This window comes from Penicillium bovifimosum (genome assembly GCF_028826915.1).
Source record: "Penicillium bovifimosum strain IBT 22155 chromosome Unknown utg000001l_segment0_segment0, whole genome shotgun sequence".
Lineage (NCBI taxonomy): Eukaryota > Fungi > Ascomycota > Eurotiomycetes > Eurotiales > Aspergillaceae > Penicillium > Penicillium bovifimosum.
The window spans coordinates 519267-538257 of NW_026622710.1; the positions used below are offsets into that span (position 1 = coordinate 519267).

At 45.3% G+C, this 18991-nt stretch overlaps 3 protein-coding genes across 3 annotated transcripts; 2 read left to right on the plus strand and 1 right to left on the minus strand.

Annotated features, from left to right (window-relative positions):
- Positions 1 to 5698: 5698 nt before the first annotated feature.
- N7515_000205 (uncharacterized protein) lies at positions 5699 to 5926 on the plus strand (the record flags this gene model as incomplete). The annotated part of the gene is made up of 1 exon (XM_056660949.1): positions 5699 to 5926. One exon carries the CDS (start codon positions 5699 to 5701, stop codon positions 5924 to 5926), a length of 228 nt encoding a protein of 75 aa, XP_056526115.1.
- Positions 5927 to 16264: 10338 nt separating this feature from the next.
- On the plus strand, positions 16265 to 16650 carry N7515_000206 (reverse transcriptase; the record flags this gene model as incomplete). The annotated part of the gene is made up of 2 exons (XM_056660950.1): positions 16265 to 16313; positions 16361 to 16650. The coding sequence occupies 2 exons, from the start codon at positions 16265 to 16267 to the stop codon at positions 16648 to 16650; spliced, it is 339 nt and encodes a 112-aa protein (XP_056526116.1).
- A 551-nt stretch (positions 16651 to 17201) lies between these two features.
- Positions 17202 to 17714, minus strand: N7515_000207 (uncharacterized protein; the record flags this gene model as incomplete). The annotated part of the gene is given in 3 exon segments (XM_056660951.1): positions 17202 to 17279; positions 17341 to 17586; positions 17601 to 17714. 3 exon segments carry the CDS (start codon positions 17712 to 17714, stop codon positions 17202 to 17204), a joined length of 438 nt encoding a protein of 145 aa, XP_056526117.1.
- Between the last annotated feature and the right edge of the window lie 1277 nt (positions 17715 to 18991).

The following is an 18991-nucleotide window of genomic DNA, read 5'->3' on the forward strand; positions in this document are numbered from 1 at the left end:
GGTTTGAAGAATTATCGAAATAATCATACGCCTGGTCTTTTCTATGGAGTGGAAATGTCAATAAAAATGAGCTTTAAAATCATTGTTTCTGGATCATCCTCCCCCATGGGATTATGTGTTCTGGCTGACTCCATACGGGCATGTCTGTTATTCTTTGCCAGTAGACATATCTTTGGATCCTTGATTGATTTTATGATATTTGTCTTCAGATATATTGTCACGGGTGGGTCCCCTCTTGGGACCCCACGACCTCACATCACTTAGGGGTCGGGCCCCGGATGATATTCGCTTGACCGTTGAACTCATCATCAATCACATCACTTGCAGGATCGTCAGATAGTCTACGTGAGATTATCATGCTATATAGCTTGAAGGAATATCCCCTCGTTCTCCTCGCTTCGTTATCATTGTGAAGGAAAAGACGGAGGACTCGGGAGTGGCGGGACCCGCCGGGACCCTGTCAAGATCTCTCAGCTTTCATGGTTTCGATCTACTACGTCATGGGATCTTGTGACAGATATCCGCGAGGATCCGTCAGATCGCCTCCACGTTTGGAAACCATGGAATCCCGAATCATTGTGTCCTCCTAGCTTGCCACTGATGTGAGCGCTGGGGAAAAAGACCCCAGACTTGTGGGATATTTCTGAATCTCTTCAAGATTCAGTTCTGTATTACTAGACAATAAATCGACGACAAGTAATTAGAGCCTTAAGCAATTCACAGACAAACTTTTCCAATCAGAACATTGCCCATAACAGTCGAGGAAAGACTCAGGAAGGACCTCAACAAACCTTCTAGTCCAAAAAGGGGAATCAAAGATTTGGACTACGGACAGCAAATTGCGAAATTGGCTCGCTTGAAACGCTCGTCCAGTGTACAAGAACGGGACACTTGGTTAAACGGACTCGAACTCATTTTCGAGGGATGCCCCAACAGATTCTCCAAGGACGAGAGTAAGATCATAACCGCAGTAATGCAAACATCTGATTCCTGCAGAAAAAGCTGGTATCAGCATTTGGCGGATTTGTCTGAGGAGGAAAAACATCATATCAAGCATAACTGGGGTGCTTTTGTGGATTGGACATTGTTATTAATTTCAAATTCCGAGCAAAGGCTGGGAGACCTCCAGATTGAGTCGGAGAACAAGGTCCAGGATAATAATCAGGACCCTGTGGATTTCGACCAAGAGTTGGCAGTTTTGGAGGGATACTTTGAGAAGAGGTCTGAGAAAGAGAAGGCTTTGTTTTTCTATAGCAAACTCAGCAAAGACCTCCGACAGGAAATCTCCTCCCACGCAATTGAGCTTCCCAATACCCGGGTTAAAATGGTGCAAACTGCTTTGCATCATTGGCGGCCGAACCATTGGAACGTTGATAAGAAGAGGAAACGTTCCGACGGGGATGACGACGAAGACAAACCTCTTCGGTTCAAGGCGTGACGATCAGGACTCAGGCGTCACATGATGGGTGGTGAGTGTTGGTGATACGAGTGCCGTGAGAACCTGTGACATGAGGAGGAAGAGATAAAAAGCCTTCTGCGGATTCTTTCTTGTTCTCTTTCTTTTCTTTTCCCATAGTTATTGTTTCGTCTAAATGCACTCTTTGTCTAAATATTTGGCTGGTAACACAAGGGAAAAGGTCGCTCTTTGTTAGGGGTGACTGTTTACAGGACAGAAGACCTGTCAACTAGGTAAGAAGAAAATAGATGTGAAGAAGAAGAAGACTTGATAGATTCAGCAGTAGAACAGAGACTGATTCTTGGAGAGCTCAAATGGTACTCTCCAAGCCGAAGTATTTAACAGCAAACAAACAGATAACTCCATGTCAAACTGTTAAGGGATAGATAGAAACAGAAGACTATTGGCTAGGTAAGAAGACAGCAAGATGTAGGGCTCATTGATATGAGCAGGCTCAGACATGAGCATAGTCCATTCGATAACGAGACTGAATCTTGGAGAGCCCTCATGGCACTCTCCAAGCCGAAGTATTTAACATGAATGTAATGACAAATGCTCAATGCTCATTGGCACAACAAAGCGGGGCAAAATAGGGGAAACTCCCTCGTATAACATCAGTCTTTCACAGACTTATCCGACGATCTCCTGAGAGTCTGAGACAATCCAAAGCCATGCAAGGCCATCCAGGATCTGTCAAGATCATCCGAGATCCAACAAGATAATGCGGGGTCCGAGTCCCAAGATGACGGAAGCCCGATGATCCAATCAAAGATCAATCCGGGATCCAAGTCAATGATGTGTGGAGCCCAATGATCGGGCGAGGTACAATGCTCATCCAGAGTCCGAGCCTTGAGATGATAACGCTGTCATGAGATGTGAGGGGTCCTAGGGTAGGACCCCGTGTTACGGCATGTGGGCCTGACACCACCTACCGAACGTAAGTCCAGGCGTTAACCAAAAAGACCACTATGACAACTAACTAGTTGTCATGTCAGGTTTCCAATTCATATCCACAGTACAGGATCTTAACATTATCCCCCCCTTTCCAAGGCCGCGTCCCGAGGCTACCCGCCTGGACCTGGACTTACACTGGAAAGCAGGACTGTTCAGCGGTTACTTTGTAACATAACAGGACTCTGGTATGAATTGTAGATCCCCAAGTGTATATCTAGGAACGGATATGCAACCTGCGGACCCGACCATAATATTCCTTGCGAAGGTGGAGGTTCGACACCATGGCGGTTCGAACCCGAGACTCCACGTTTTGGAACCATGGAATCCCGAATCATTGTGTCCTCCTAGCTTGCCACTGATGTGAGCGCCGGGGATAAAGACCCCAGACTTGTGGGATATTTCTGAATCTCTTCAAGATTCAGTTTCTGTATTACTAGGCAATAAACTGATGACAAGTCTACCATTTCATTTGATCCCTTGATATATTCTAGTACCTACGATAACTATCGTTTTGCCTGATCGTTCACTCTCACGTGAAAACCCCCATTGTCCTCACAATTCCTGAATCTTTATCCCCGGCGCTCACATCAGTGGCAAGCTAGGAGGACACAATGATTCGGGATTAAAGGCGGTTTTCCATTCATCACCTTCCCGTATTCTGATTCGGTAGTAAGCGTCTTTGGCACTCGCTACGGTCATTACGAGTATTTAGTCATGCCTTTTGGACTAACCAATGCCCCTGCGACCTTCCAAAATTACATTCACACTGCTTTACACCGTCTTCTTGATACTGTCTGCATTGTGTATTTGGATGATATTCTGATTTTCTCGAAAACCCGAGCTGATCACACTCGACACATTTGTCAAGTTTTGCAATGTTTGCGGGAAGCCCAGTTATATGTGAAACCTTCAAATGTGCTTTTACCAGAAGCAAGTCGAATTTCTTGGTTTCGTTATTGGTGTCGATGGTGTCTCTATGGACCCTCGCAGAATCGAAACCGTCAGGAACTGGAAGCTACCTGAGTCCTACCATGACATCCAAGTTTTTCTTGGCTTTTGCAATTTTTATCGTCGGTTTATCCCTCACTATTCCCTCATTGCGCTGCCCCTTACAGATTTGTTGAAGGGAAGCGTCAAAGGCAGGAAGCCTGGGAAAGTGAAACTAAACCAGAACGAGATACTCGCATTTCGCCGGCTCATCGCTGCATTCCAATCAGCCTCTTTACTCCATCATTTTGACCCCTCCAAATTGATTCGCCTCGAGACTGATGCCTCAAAGTATGGAATGGGAGGTATCCTGTCGCAACCAGCTGATGACAAACGATGGCACCCAGCTGCTTTTTGGTCCAGAAAGTTCTCCGGCGCAGAACTCAACTACGGCATACCCGACAAAGAGCTTTTTGCCATCGTCGAGTCGTTCAAACATTGGCGACAATATCTGGATGGTTCCAAATACCCTGTTGAAGTTTTATCGGACCATCAGAATTTGGGTTTCATGAAGCAAGACAGACTGAATGGAAGACAGGCCCGTTGGTGCATGTATCTAACTCCCTCCCATTTTGTTATCAAGCACCGCCAAGGGAAAATAAACCCTGCCGATGCTCTGTCCAGGCAGACAACGTCAGACCTTGGGGACGCCCGGGGAGAAGACTTGTTATTGCCACTTCGGGACCGTCTGGTGTCCGATGCTACCCCGGTGCAGAGCTGTATTGGGCCAGGCGTGACCATACAGAGCCTTGTCAAGTCAAAGGCTTTTGCACCAGATGACGAACCTTTTACTGAGGAAGAGGTTTCGGACTCGTCCCAAATGGGAGATGTCCAGCTTGATCACTCAGATAAGTTTGACGTTGATCACTCAGATGAGTCTGAGGTTGATGCTGACCCTGGCCATGCCGACTCCGCGGAGTTTCGGGAATTGGCAAACAAGGCTGCATGGAATTCGCTGACTCGTGACCAGCGGATATCTCCCGTTACGGTACAATCGGTTTGCCGTAACGAAGAGGTCTATTCTGCTGAGGCGAATGAAGACCTTCGTCAGTTGATTCTGCGGATTCAAACTGACGATGACGAATGTCGCAAACGGAAACATGACCTTGTCAAGTCAAGATCTACGGTTTGGACTGTCGACCCTGAAGGGATACTTCGCTTCAAAAATCGCCTATTTATCCCCGCTGCTGAGAACTTGCGACAAAAGATTCTTGCTCTTTACCATGAAGATCCTCTTGCGGGACACTTTGGACGCCACCGCACTGAAACACTATTGAAGCGCAAGTTCCATTGGGTAAATATGCATCAGGATGTGATCGATTTTGTCAAATCCTGCGGTGTATGTCAACACCAGGCAGTACCTCGACACAAACCATTTGGCAAGTTAGAATCTCTTCCCATCCCTAACAAACCTTGGAATGAGATTACGATGGACTTCATTACGGGGTTACCAGAAGTCATCAACGATGGTCACTATGTCGATGCAATCCTTGTCATTGTCGACAGATACACGAAGATGTGTCGCTTCTTCCCTGTCTCGACATCCATTGACGCTGCCGAGCTCGCCGAGCTATTTCACCGCCAAATCGAACTAAAGTACGGACCACCCGAGGGAGTTGTCTCAGACAGAGGTTCCGTTTTCACCAGCAAATTCTGGTCACAGCTTTGTTACCTTACGAAAGTCAAACTACGCCTTTCCACGGCGTTTCATCCACAGACCGATGGTCAAACCGAGCGCATGAATCAAACGCTCGAACACTATCTGCGGAAGTTCATTGACGACGAACAAGTTCTCTGGCCAAAGCTACTGGACACAGCTGAGTATTGCTGCAACAATGCCATCAATTCAACAACACAAATGTCTCCTTTCTTCGCCTTGATGGGCTACAATCCAGACTTCCACTTACGATTCGAGGACGAATCCCCTTCGGAAGGGGTCCCAGCAGCTTCAAGCCCGTCAACAAGCTACATCGTCTTCGTGAACAATTGGAAAAGCATTGGAAAGAAGCCGTCAAATCACAGGCCGAATACTTCAACTGAGAAGCACCAGCCCAAAGTTTTCAAAACAGGAAGCCTCGTCCTGTTATCCACAAAAAGCATTAAGCTGAAGATGCCCTCTCCCAAATTATCTCCTCGGTATATCGGTCCTTTCCGAGTTCTTCAACGCGTCGGACAACAAGACAACAAGCCTATCGCCTAGCCCTTCCAGAACAATATTCCCGAATCCACAATGTCTTTCACGTTTCACTTTTAGAAGACTGGACATCCAGGAAGGACAAGGACGAAATCAAATCTATGCCGATGGCCGACCTTGAAGATGACGACGAGTGGGAAGTTGAAGAGATCAAAGAAGAAAAGCGAATCAAACGTTCGAACTACTTTTTGGTGAAATGGGCAGGCTGGCCGTCTGAGTACAATCAATGGGTTCCGGAGGAAGATTTGGAAAATGTGCGCGATACGATCAAGGATTTCAGGAAGGCTAAGTCAAAGAAGACGAAAACAAAACAACCACCAAAGTCTTCTCATTGAAACAGCATCTTTCCTCGACTGTTATGGGCAATGTTCTGATTGGAAAAGTTTGTCTGTGAATTGCTTAAGGCTCTAATTACTTGTCGTCGATTTTGTTAATTATATCCCTTTTCTTTCCTTCTTCATTTTTATGTTTCATGCAGCGTGGCTGAGACAGCCCCTTGGAAAGGGGGAGATCAATTGTGAAGGAAAAGACGGAGGACTCGGGAGTGACGGGACCCGCCGGGACCCTGTCAAGATCTCAGCTTTCATGGTTTCGATCTACTACGCCATGGGATCTTGTGACAGATATCCGCGAGGATCCGTCAGATCGCCTCCACGTTTGGGAACCATGGAATCCCGAATCATTGTGTCCTCTATCTTGCCACTGATGTGAGCGCCGGGGATAAAGACCCCAGACCTGTGGGATATTTCTGAATCTCTTCAGGATTCAGTTTCTGTATTACTAGGCAATAAACTGATGACAAGTTTATCACTTCCTTTGATCAATTGATATATTCTTTCCTTAGACTAGTTATCTTGTCGAATTGGACTCTTTTGCAAGAATTGCCTACTGTCACATATTCTGGTACATTCGATAACTATCGTTTTGCCTGATCGTTCACTCTCACGTGAAAACCCCCATTGTCCTCACAAAAGCGTTGAACGGGGGATTTTAAATCGACGCGCCATTTCGCGAATACCTTGGATTTCTCCATTTTTAATAGTCTTGATAGCTAATAAGATCCTACCCTCTTCTCTGTTAATTTTTGAGGGCGTTGGGAGCGAACTGGTTTCATGGTGGGTGGTTGAAGAACTACAGTGCTAATTCTTAGACGCGTTTTGGGTTGGGTGGCCAGCTCGGTAGTGAAATACGTTACATAGTAGTTAGTTATAATAATACTGCGCCCACCGTATTACGACTAGCTAGCTGGAGTGCCAAATGGCTTTTGGTGACTGACATTTTTGGGTTCCATTTTTGAAAGGATGGCCTTTAGGCGAATAGTCCATAATCCATATGATAAGCTATTCTCAGAGGCTCAGAGCCTTCGAGGGTCGGAACTGGGATTTTTCAAGAGGCAATGATTTGGTGGATTCTTTTATTAGAATGAATTTCAAGGTCTAATTCAACAAGTTGATATTGATCTGACAGCGAAGCAGTTATCTTGCCGGTCTCATATCTCTTGGGGGTTTACAGCAGAGAAAGGTAGGTAAATGAATTAAATTGATAAATTGACTGGAGTGCAAGTTGGAGTCCGTATCAGACTCGGAAATCACGGGACATTAGCGAGCCTGACTGTTGGCGCCTGAAATAAGTGATGAAGAAGACACTTAAGCGGCAACCAGCGTGGAGAAGATGAGAAGTCGGGGGGAGGCCGATATTCTGCTATACGAGAAGAAGTCCTGGAGACAGAAGAGAAATAGATTGGATATGAGAGATAGTTTACTATGGAAATCACCAGAAAAGAAAACCCGAGAACCGGAAAAGGGGAGATAGAAGTAGGGCAGTATGGCAGTCAAGGACAGCCGAGGCCCGAGGGATGCTCGTGATATCGAGGGATACAGAGAGATTCATGTGATGCCGAAGGGTTGCTGCCTGACAGCCAAGACACAATGATGTAAGCCACTGTGACGGTGGACAGGAACAAGTCATGTGAGCCAGTGGGCAATCAGGAAGGGAAGGAGCAGGGATCGCGGGGAAGAGTGTATTTATTGTTTACCTCCTGTTCTTCTTCTTTTTCTTTCTTTCTCTCAGACTCGTTACTTTGTGTGCAGTACAGCATAGGATCGATCTCCTTCTTGATTTCTTTTGCCTTTTTAGCTTTCGACAGTAACAGCCACCCGATGGGGTGCTCATTGTCCGACAGTCCGTCTAGGAGGATTATGGCAAAGAAAGGAAGGGTGGCGGTGAGGATATTTAGAAGGAAGGTTTCTTAAAAGGAATCTGGAAGGCAGTTGGCGGAGTCAAGTGACTTGATTTGTTTGCAAGAACCTGATGATAGTAATAATGATTGAAACTAATTCCCCCGGGGGATTTGACACCTTTTATCTTTGCACTTCATGTGCTGTGTTTGATAATAGATAGATTCCGCAATCGTCAGTCCGTCCGCGTCAATCTGTGAACGTCAATTCGCAGCCGTCTGTCCGTTATCATGTGTTGATATTTTTGGACCCTACACTCCCCCTTGATCTGTATAATCCTCACAGATTATACAGACGAGTTCATTTGTTTGTCTTGCAGCTGTGCTAACTTTGTTGGAGCTGAGAATTGGGGGAATGGTAAGTTTTTTATTAGGAAGTCAGCCGCTTGATATTTTGTGGGAATATAGATTAATTTGATCTTCCCCTCTGATATAGCAAGCATTTCTTGTGAAATGATACATCAAGTGGTATGTGTTTTGTCTTTTTATGAAATTCAGGATTCTTACTTAATAGTTTGGCCGATAGACAATCCACTAGTATGGTTGGCACTGAGTGCGTATAACCTAGATGTAGGTTGTCATTGATGTAATTGAACATGCTCTTTAGATAGATAGCCTCTTTTGTGGCTTCTTTTAAAGCAATGTATTCAGCCTCGCATGTGCTTAAGGCCACACTCTTTTGTAACTGAGAGTTCCACGATATGGAGTTATTGTGTGATATGTTGCCTGACAGACTAAAGATATAGCCTGAGGTTGATTTATAGTCATCCTTGTCCCCGGCCCAATCTGCATCGCAGTAGCCTTTGAGTGTCAAATTGTTTCCCGAACAATCGTAGTGTAGTCCTAGGGACGGAGTACTTTTCAGGTACTTCCATATTTTCTTGAGGATGTTGAAGTGTTCCTTGTTAGGATTGCTCATGAATCTTGAGCAGTATATGACCACATATGTCATGTCTGGTCTAGTTTTTAGTACCAGGTATAGTAGTGAGCCAACTTGCTTTTGATAGCTGTTGATCTCATCTTTTGAGGCATTGCCAGTGTTTTTCTGTAGCCTGACTCCTGGTTCTCCAGGGATTTTGACAGGTTTGTATTCAGTGTTGTTGATGATATCAAGTTTGTTCAGTAGTTTCTCAGTGTATTTGGACTGATTGATGTATAATTCTTTGTCTTTGATGATAATATCATTTCCTAGGAATGTGGACACTGGTCCCATTTCCTCGATTTTGATAGAAGACTTTAGCTTCGTCATGAGGCCTCGGGTATACTGCTTATCTTTATGAATGGCTAGTATATCGTCGACGTGGCATATCAAGATGCAGTTTGTTTCTGTATTGATGTAGACTCCGTCATATGGTAAAAACCTTAAAGCCATCTTTCAATAGGGCCTTGGTTAAGTATTTGTACCACAACCTTGGACCTTGTTTTAGACCATAGATTGCTTTTTTCAGGTGGCAGCATTTGGTAATGTCATCATATATCCCTTCGGGTAATATGGTATAGATTTCGGCGTCTATCTCGGTGTGCACGAATGCATTTTTGACATCATATTGTAGGATGACCCATCCTTTGTTGACAGCTATTATCAATAGCATACGCCACTCGGTTCAGTGGATATGGTAGCAGTGAGAATGAAGTTTTTCATTTGATTGTTAGGATCGTTTTGATCTGGTTTTGCATTGTATTCACCTATCCGGGATATCATGTTTCTTAGCTCTGTGTCTTGAGCTGTGTAGAGTATATTCATTTCTTTGTATGGGATTTGCACTTCGATTTTGTATGGCCTTTGAGTGATAGTCCGGTTGATAGCTCTATGTTGGCTTCGCCGTCTTTCTCGTCGTTTGACGTGTCAAAGTTGTAGAATTCGTTTTCACATACAGTGACATCTCGGGCCCATACTTGTCTTCTTTCTTTTGAGATCCCACAGTTTGTAGTTTGTGGAGTCATTGTATCCAATTAGGATGGCTTCTTGTTTTCTTGGTTCAAGTTTTGTTTTGTATTTGTTGTCATGATAGTATGCAGGTGATCCCCATGTTTTGATGTTTTTGATGAATGGTTTTTGTACTGTTGTATGTTTCATATAGTGTCTTATAACTTAGCGCTTTATGCGGTGTTATATTGTATAGGTATGTAGCTGCTTTTAAAGCTTCTCCCCACAGGTAGTCCGGGGCATTTGAGCTGATCAATAAGGCTCGTACTTTGTTCATCAAAGTCAAGTTGATTCTTTCGGTCAGACCATTGGGTTCTTTTGTGTATGTTGGGCGAAGTCTATGCTCAATCCCGTATTTGGTTAAAGCCATTTTGGACTTTTCGTTGACGTATTCTTTACCATTGTCGGTAAAGAACTCTTTGATACGTCCATTGGTATTGTTGTCAATTTGAGCTTTCAATTTCTCGAAGCAATCATAGGCTTGTTCCTTTCTGCGAAGTAGGAATATCCATATAAATCTAGACTTTTTGTCCAGGAATGTGATGTAATAAGCATGGTTATCATAGGTTCTAGGCAATGGCCCTCCTAGATCACTATGTATTCTTTCAATCTTTTGAAATATTTTGGTATGTTGACTGGTTTTGTTTATATGCCTGTTGTTCTTTGCAAGCAGGCATACTTTGCAGTGCATAATCGCATTCTGGTATTTTTCTTTTGATAGATCAATATTGATAGTTTTTAGTATAGCTTTCAAAGGTTCATATGATATATGCCCTAATCGTTCATGCCACATCTTGATGAAGTTGGTTTCCACCCTTTTTGTCAATAGGATGTTTCTGTTCTTGTCTTTGTCTGGGATAAGCAGACTTGTTTTGTATAGATTGTCTTTCTTGAATGCATGTGATATGATAGTGTTTTCTTTGTGTATGATGGCGTCCTTTTCATTGAAAGTTGCCTTTATACCATTTTTCAGTAGTTTGTTAACACTCAAGAGATTGACTCCCAATTCTGGGATGTAGTAGACATCATTGATGAAGCATTGCATGTTTGTATTTGTTTTGACATAGATTTTGCCTTTGTATTTTGTTTTTAGATCTTTTGCTTCACCCCAACTAACATTTGTTTTTGTGGGTTCATACGAATGGAAGAGTTTCAAATCGCATATTGTATGAATTGTAGCAGCAGTATCAAGTATAAAATCAAACTTATTAAACATTAAATCTCTCGAACGCATTGACCAATTCAAATTTCTTGAACGCTCTGACGTATTCAAATCTGATTTATGTTTGTAAGTATGATGTTCATCAATGTTTTTGTTTTTATTGAAAAGTGGAAGGCATACCTCTTTCAGCAGGTCGTCATCAGACAACTCAGCTGCATCAGTGATGATAGTATCCTCATCCATCGGTGTTGTATCAATTTCAATGTCATCCTCCTTCAAGAGGGTGATCATCGCACTTTGTTTGTTTGGGGAGACTTTGGTAGTCTTCTTTGTTGTTGGGGGTTTTTCAACCTTGTATGTTTTGTTTGGAATTGTAGTTGGAGCTGGGGCTGGTGCTGGTGCTGGTGCCGTTCGGCGAGCTTGCCAACCTTCCGGAGATTTGTCCGGAAATAGGTACCAGCATTTTGTGGTATAATGTGTGGGTATTTTGCAGTGTTCACAATAAGGAGCATTCTGCGCTTGTTTTTTCCAAGGGGTTTTTGTTCCTCTCTTGGTGAATAGAAATTTGTGATTTTCGATACCACGAGATTCGTTGATGAGATCGGCGAACAGTGATTCGGTCGTATAAGACTCAGGGTCTTTTCGGAGTGATTGGACGATTGACTGGGTCAATGTCTCATATTCGTCGCTCAGGCTATTCAGCACCCAAGCAATTATCAGTTGCTTGGGAAGAAGAATGTTCTTGCCCTTGAGATCGTCATTGAGTGTCTTGACGATGAGGTACTCCTCCATGGTGTCGAAGTCCTCAAGCGGCGTGTTAAAAAAACTCTTTGAAAATGAGGTACTCGGTCGTGAACCCTTTTGGGTCGTAGCACGACTCGAGGGTTGTCCAGGCTGTTTTGGCATCGGAACAATCTTTGATGTAGAGGAGGGGTCCATCCTCACACAGGAGCTGTATGATAGACAGCGCCTTCTCGTTCTTGTTTTGCGAGGTTGAAGTGGTGAGGACAGAGATGAGGTCCTCTTTCGTCAAGATGGCCTTGACGCGGATAGCCCAGATGGTATAGTTCTCGGAGCCTTTGAGCTTGGCGACTGAGATCTTTTCGAGGGATGTCATCATGGCGTATGTCTGTCTGGTGAAACAAATTCCAAGACGTAGTTCAGCAAGTCGATATGGGTGATAAGGGTCTATTGCTGAAGCAGGGATTTTGCCGGGCTCATAACCTCAAGGAAGATTATGGCAGAGGAAGGAATGGTGGCGGTGAAGATGTTTGGGAGGAAAGGTTCTTAGGGAGAATGTGGAAGAAAGATGGTGGAGTCAAGTAAGTTTGATTGTGTTGCAAGAACTTGATGATGGTACTGATGCTAAAACTAAATTCCCCTGGGGGATTTGACTCCTATTTATCTTTGCACTTCATGTGCTGTGTTTGGTGAGATTCCGCAATCGTCTGTCCGGAAGCAATAAATCGCAATCCTCAGTCCGTCCGCGTCAATCTATGAACGTTACGGTTCACTTGTGTTGTATCTTCATGTTACGTCAGTCCGCAGGCGTCTGTCCGTTAACGTGTCTTGATATTTTTAGGTCATATTGATATTTTTAGATCTTACAATATCAAATTTGTTCAATAGTTTGTCGGTCTATCTGGACTGATTGATGTACAGTTCTTTGTCTTTGACGATAATGTCATTTCCTAGGAATGTGGACACTGGTCCCAGTTCCTCGACTCTGATAGAAGACTTCAGCTTCGTCATGAGGTCTCCGATACACTGCTTACCTGTATGAATGGTTAGTATATCGTGAATGCAGCATATTAATACGCAATTGAACCGAGGAGGGACTGCTTGCGCACAGGGGCGAGGCGGCCAACCGCCTAAAACAGCGTAAGAATAATAAATAATAATATCCAATTTGTTTCTGTATTGATGTAGACTCCGTCATAAGGTAAAACCCTAAAACCATTTTCGATAGGGCCTTGTGAAGTATTTGTATCACAGTCTTGGACTTGCTTTAGACCATAGATTGCTTTCTTCGAGCGGCAGCATTTGGTACTGTCATCATATATCCCTTCAGGTAATATGGTATAGATTTCGGCGTCTATGTAGGGATGCACGAATGCATTTTTGACATCATATTGTAGGATAACCCATCCTTTGTTGGTAGGTATTATCAACAGCATACGCCATGTACATGTAGTAGAGAACGTTTCCAGGAAGTCTATTGCTAGTTTCTGATCGAAGCCTTGAATTATCCATCGGGCTATATATCTGTAGGTCTTCTCATCATTGATGATCCACGATTCTTTGATTGTTGCGGTGTTTGCTATAGGGTTTAGTTTGAATACCCGTCTCCCTTTTATGGGTGATAGCATCTTTGTTGTCTTTGGTTTTGGGGATATCTCTATATGTTTAGATCTTACAGTCCGCATTGTAAGATCTAAAAATATTAATATGACCTAAAAATATCAAGACATGTTAACGGACAGACGCCTGCGGACTGACGTCCACAGATTGACGTGGACGGACCGACGATGTCACGTGTGACAGGTTTGCTGTTTATTATTACTTTTGTGTTTGCTTTTGAAGGTGCATTGAACTAGACGGAGGGATGTGCCAGGGAACACATGACGCGAGGATCTATGTCAAGGCCCCATCTCTCACTTCCCTTCTTCCTTCTTCTCCTTCCCTCTCTGTCTTCAATATTCTAGTCCAAATGCACTCTTCTATCTTTGAGGAACTGGCATCATCGTAACAGACGATTGCGAATTAATGCTTCCGGACAGACGACTGCGGAATCTATTATCAAACACAACATGAAGTGCAAAGATAAAACTAAAACACAGCACATGAGAGAGAGAGGAGAAATTCATTTGCCCGATGTAGCTCGCTCTAAGTATAAGCTGCTATGCGGGATTGCGGTCAGGCCTGGCGAGTGGCGACAGCTGAAAAGTGCGGGTGCCAGCTTTGCGCATTTCCGACCAGTCGCCCTCGAAGGGAAAAAAAGTAAGCTATAACAAAAGAAATGATGAATCAAATGATACAAAAACAAAATGAGTGTCATCCCCACTTCTGGCCGTAGGGACCAGAGCTACATCTCACCACATAGCAATTCCATGTCCGCTTCGTTCCAGCCGCTCACCCTTGTCGGCTGCCGCTCGTGTGCCCGCTTGGATCAAGGGAGTACAGTGGACCTGGCACTGCACTCCTGAAGGGCGCCATTGTGACACATCAAGTCACATGGACTGGAACTGGACTGGAACTGGACTGGAACTGGACTGGAACTGGAAGTGGAAGTGGACTTTGCCACGTGAGAGGAGGGGAAGCGTAGTATATCTTTTCTCTTCTCTCCTTTTGTTTTTCTTCCTTCTCTCTTCTCTTCTCCAGTCTTGTTGTTTTCTTTATTCAAGTGAATCGAATACTTCTGTTTTCGAAAGAGCTTCATCGTAACAGCCACCCTCCTTCTTCAATCGCACTGCCCTAAGGTGTCCTACTTTTCTCCCCCTCGTGATCCCCTTGACACAGCACATGAAGTGCAAAGATAAGAAGGAGTCAAACCCTCTAGGTATTAGTTTAATCATCACTACAGTATCGCATCAAGCTCTTGCAGACAAATCAAAACTCACTTGACTCCGCCAACTTCCTTCCACATTCTTTCTTCCACATTCTTTCTAAGAAACTTTTCTTCCATTCACTGCCACCATTCCTTCCTCTGCCATAATCCTCCTAGATGCATCAATCCACTCGGGTCGATTCTCCTCATCCTGACACTCAGCAGAATAGCATAGAATACCAGCTTACCCAATTCATCGACGAGGTCATCACTAACAAATCAGACCGGCAACACGTCCGAGCCAGACGAGGAGGAGCTGGCCCCAGGGAGCCCCGAATACTGCAAAATGGTGATTCTAAATTCCAAGCAGTGACTGTCACGTGTGACGGTGTGACAGGTTTGCTGCTTATTATTACTTTTGTTGTTTGCTTTTGAAGGTGCATTGAACAAGACGGAGGGATGTGCTAGAGAACAGAACGCATGACGTGAGGATCTATGTCAAGGCCCCATCCCTCACTTCCCTTCTTCCTTCTTCTCCTTCCCTCTCTGTCTTCAATATTCTAGTTCAAATGCACTCTTCTATCTTTGAGGAACTGGCATCATCGTAACAGTGACAAGCGATACCAATCGGGTCGTCTCCGCCGACTTTTGAACAGATACTATAAGGAGGAAAGCCTAATGGCACTGGATGGGGTGGTGGACGACCCAGTGCCAAAGGACCAAAGGTCAGGCAGAAAAAGGATGAATGAGTGGATAAGGTTTAAGCGACGATGATACGGTGGTTGCTGAAGGCAACAAGGTAGATGTTACGGCATGTGGGCCTGACACCACCTACCTAACGTAAGTCCAGGCGTTAACCAAAAAGGACCACTATGACAACTAACTAGTTGTCATGTCAGGTTTCCAATTCATACCCACAGTACAGGATCTTAACAGTAGACGATACGAATCAATATGTCTTTTGGGGGGTTGAAACATCAATTGATTCTTGAGGATATATCAAGGACCCCAAGTGCATGGGCCTTTATCCCCAAGCCTCTCCTACTGTCTGACGTAGTATACAGGTGTCAATGCAGATAAGGTTCACATGAGTCAGTCATGACATGCTTGGCAACGGGTGGAAAGCAATAACGGAGTACGTACTGGAGATCTGTCAGGGTCTCCCGCTTGCCCCGGCCAGTTGGCCTGGTAACAAAGAGTCGAAAACCTCAAAGACAATTTCCCTTCATAGGCACACCGACAATTGAAGACCCGAATGATGATGACACGAGGCCAGCGGAGGAGACGATGACGAACAAAACCTATCAATGAGATCGGTTGAGATTCTTCAATACAACGTACACACATCGTGGTCAGTGATGGCAACGTTTCTCGGAGACAAAAACGTCCTCGGGTGCAGGACACATGGAAGAACAAACTGCAACACACCAACCTGTGGCAACATTCCAGCTAATTCACCCACCAAAAGCAGCAGTTGATGGATCGGCCCAAGGCCAGGACGATCAAGTACGAGCCTCGTATCACGATCAAAAACAAATAAGATTGTTGTATCAATTACGAGAATACTAAAGGTGAAGAATAAAAAGAAAGGAAGGAAAAGCGGGGCACGGCCTCAACTAAAATATCAGCCCGGCAGAATCGCAACTCTCCGCCTAGGCTTAGACCGTCACACCTCGGGTCTCTCCCAACTCCCAAGTCCCAACCGGACCGGACCTATGCCTATTTGTGTCTAAAGGGCTTGACCCGAGCACTTGGTCGTCCCAACTCGTCTCGTAGGACTACCAGTTGCTGAAACTAAGGAATGCTCATCAAGGCAGAGACTGGACAGATCTCTTCATCCACAACATATAGTATAACTATACAATGGTGCTAATATACAATACTAACAATAGGTCAGGCAGCATGACTCTTGGACATTCAAGAAATGAGCTGTCAAAATGTCCTCATGGAGAACACATCATCCTTGGAATTATGACCGCGCATCATCCGAGATGGGGAGGACTAAGAAATAGGGCCGATCGGGAGACCAAGCAACTCCTAGAAATTGTCAACAAATGGGGACTCAAGTTAGCGACCCAACAAGGAACCTGGTCTCGAAGCGATCAGTCATCGGCGATTGACCTCACGTTCATCACATCCAACCTGGTCAACAGGCTTATCATTTGCGAGAGGGCGGGCCGCGGATGACATTGAACATCATCCGACCATTTCCTGATCAGGACTATACTTGATATTATCACCCATCGCCGGACAACAGAAGAGAAGAAATTGGAACGCAACTATTGATCAGAAACTTATACAGAAAATCGAAGCGGGCCTACAGACAGGAGGCGGCAGGCCTATTATACCAAGCAGATCCGCAGAGGATAGAAGGCAAATGCCAGGAGCTTATGGGCGTGATCCAATCAGCAATCGAGGAATCAACCCCATGGGGAAAAGTCAAAACCATAATAGTGGTCGAACCCCGACCTTGATAAACTTTTCTTGACGAGTCGCGTTTTCACGTAGGCGACGACCTTCTTTGACCGCAACTGTACACTCAATGTCAAGTCGCAGGCATACGAGAACCAAAGACCCTACAGCTGGATGTGCTACACGAAAGCACGCAACAAGAAAACGTGAATCGTCAAAAAAAGCGCACCAGCGCCGAGTCCAGCAGGTCGTTGAAGATGGCCCACAGGGTATGTGGCGATTGGCCAAATGGGCAAGAAACCAGAGATGGGACCTAGGAAATGGTATCACTCCCTCGCTGAAAGATCCCCAAACGCCTGGGACTCTCGCAGAAACAGTCGAGCAAAAAGCGGAATTCCGGATTGCTGTAAGGAATCTGGAAGCAGTACCAGCACTACCCAAGTACAAAGGCGAAGGGCTTCCGACAATCTTTCCGCCTTTACCGTTCACAACGAGAACCTCACCTTCCTCTTCCCAGGAGAAGGTCGCCACACCGAGCCGCTCCAAGGCATTCAGCATGGCCTCGGTGTCATCGGAGTGCAAAAGATTCTTGATGCGACAGGAACCAGAGCCAAGCGCGGCAAGCACGAGGGCACGGTTAGAGATACTCTTGGATCCGGGGGTGCGCAAGTGACATTGAGCGAACTCGGCACTCCGGGGTGAACCTCGACGCTGGGAGAAAGAACGACAGCAATATCGGAATTGGAGACGACACTTGCATTCGGCTCATGAGTGCGGCCAATTGCTGACAAGAGCACAACCTTCTTTTTAGGGCCATCATTCTTCTTGTCCAAAGCCATGTTGAACAATAGTTGATCCACAGAGCAGTGCTTGCCAGCAGTCAACTTGCTGTTACGGACCTCAAGGAAGCGCGGGGGCCGCAGCTATTTGAGTAGCAACCGTGAACCAATCATTCTACGGACGCTAGGGATTAGCGTTGTCACGTGTGTTTCGGTATACTTGGGCATGCCCCAGGGGGCCCAAGGCAAAGACATTCAGGGCAGGAGCAAGAAACAGCCTGCGGCTAACCGTCGCGAACAATACCCTATTACTCCATGAGACGGTTAGCGCGACGCGGGAAACGGCCACCATTCTACCAGCACCGAGATTACGCCCTAAATGTGGGAAGCACGGTAAAAACCCCACGTGACTACATCCTATCAGTGATAGGATGGACTCATCAGCGATGAGTTCTGGCGCATCGGCGATGAGTCCCGACTCATCGGCGATAGGAAGGACTGGATATATAAGGACACTCATTTCAGCATCATGTATTTAGTTCTTCGCGATCAATTGCACATTGTTACTTGGTTACTACCTTTAGTACTTTGCACTTCACAGTTCACCCTCAAGACAACCCAACCTACGAGTAGGGGATTCACTCAGTAGCAATACTCGGTGATTGACTTACTCGGCGCGCACTTCTGGCACGTTCTGCAAGACACTCAACAGGATCCATCCCGCAGTAAGGCTTTGCGAAGCAACGGTACGATTGAGAGATACTCTTGGAATCCGCAGCTAGGATCAGGCAAGTATAACCCAAAGTTATCCTAACTCACCGTGACCAGTCGGCTACGCGTAACACTTGCGAACACGTGCATCTTTCATGGAGGTGGGCAAGCCATAGGCTGAGATGCACTTGACCACACGAGCCACAGCAACATCTTTCAGGATACCCAGATGCCTCGCAAGCTCGGCTTCCTTCACCATGCCAATTGCGACACATTCGCCGTGAAGAACCTGAGGGGTCAGGATCGCCTCAATGGCATGTCAAGGGAGGGAGTCCCAAGAGATTGGTGGGGTAGTGGACGACCCAATGGGTGGGAAGCTAAAAGGCACGGATAGCAAAGGACTGAGGTGATAAGATAAGAAGATGCGGAGTAATACAGAGGTTTGTGTTAGGGTGACTGTTTACAGGACAGAAGACCTGTCAACTAGGTAAGAAGAAAATGGATGTGAAGAATAAGACTTGATAGATTCAGTAGTAGAACAGAGACTGATTCTTGCCTTTCCCAGGCCGGCTCGATCAGTAGATTTATAGATACATGATCTCTAACCCCATGATGCTCAGCCACAC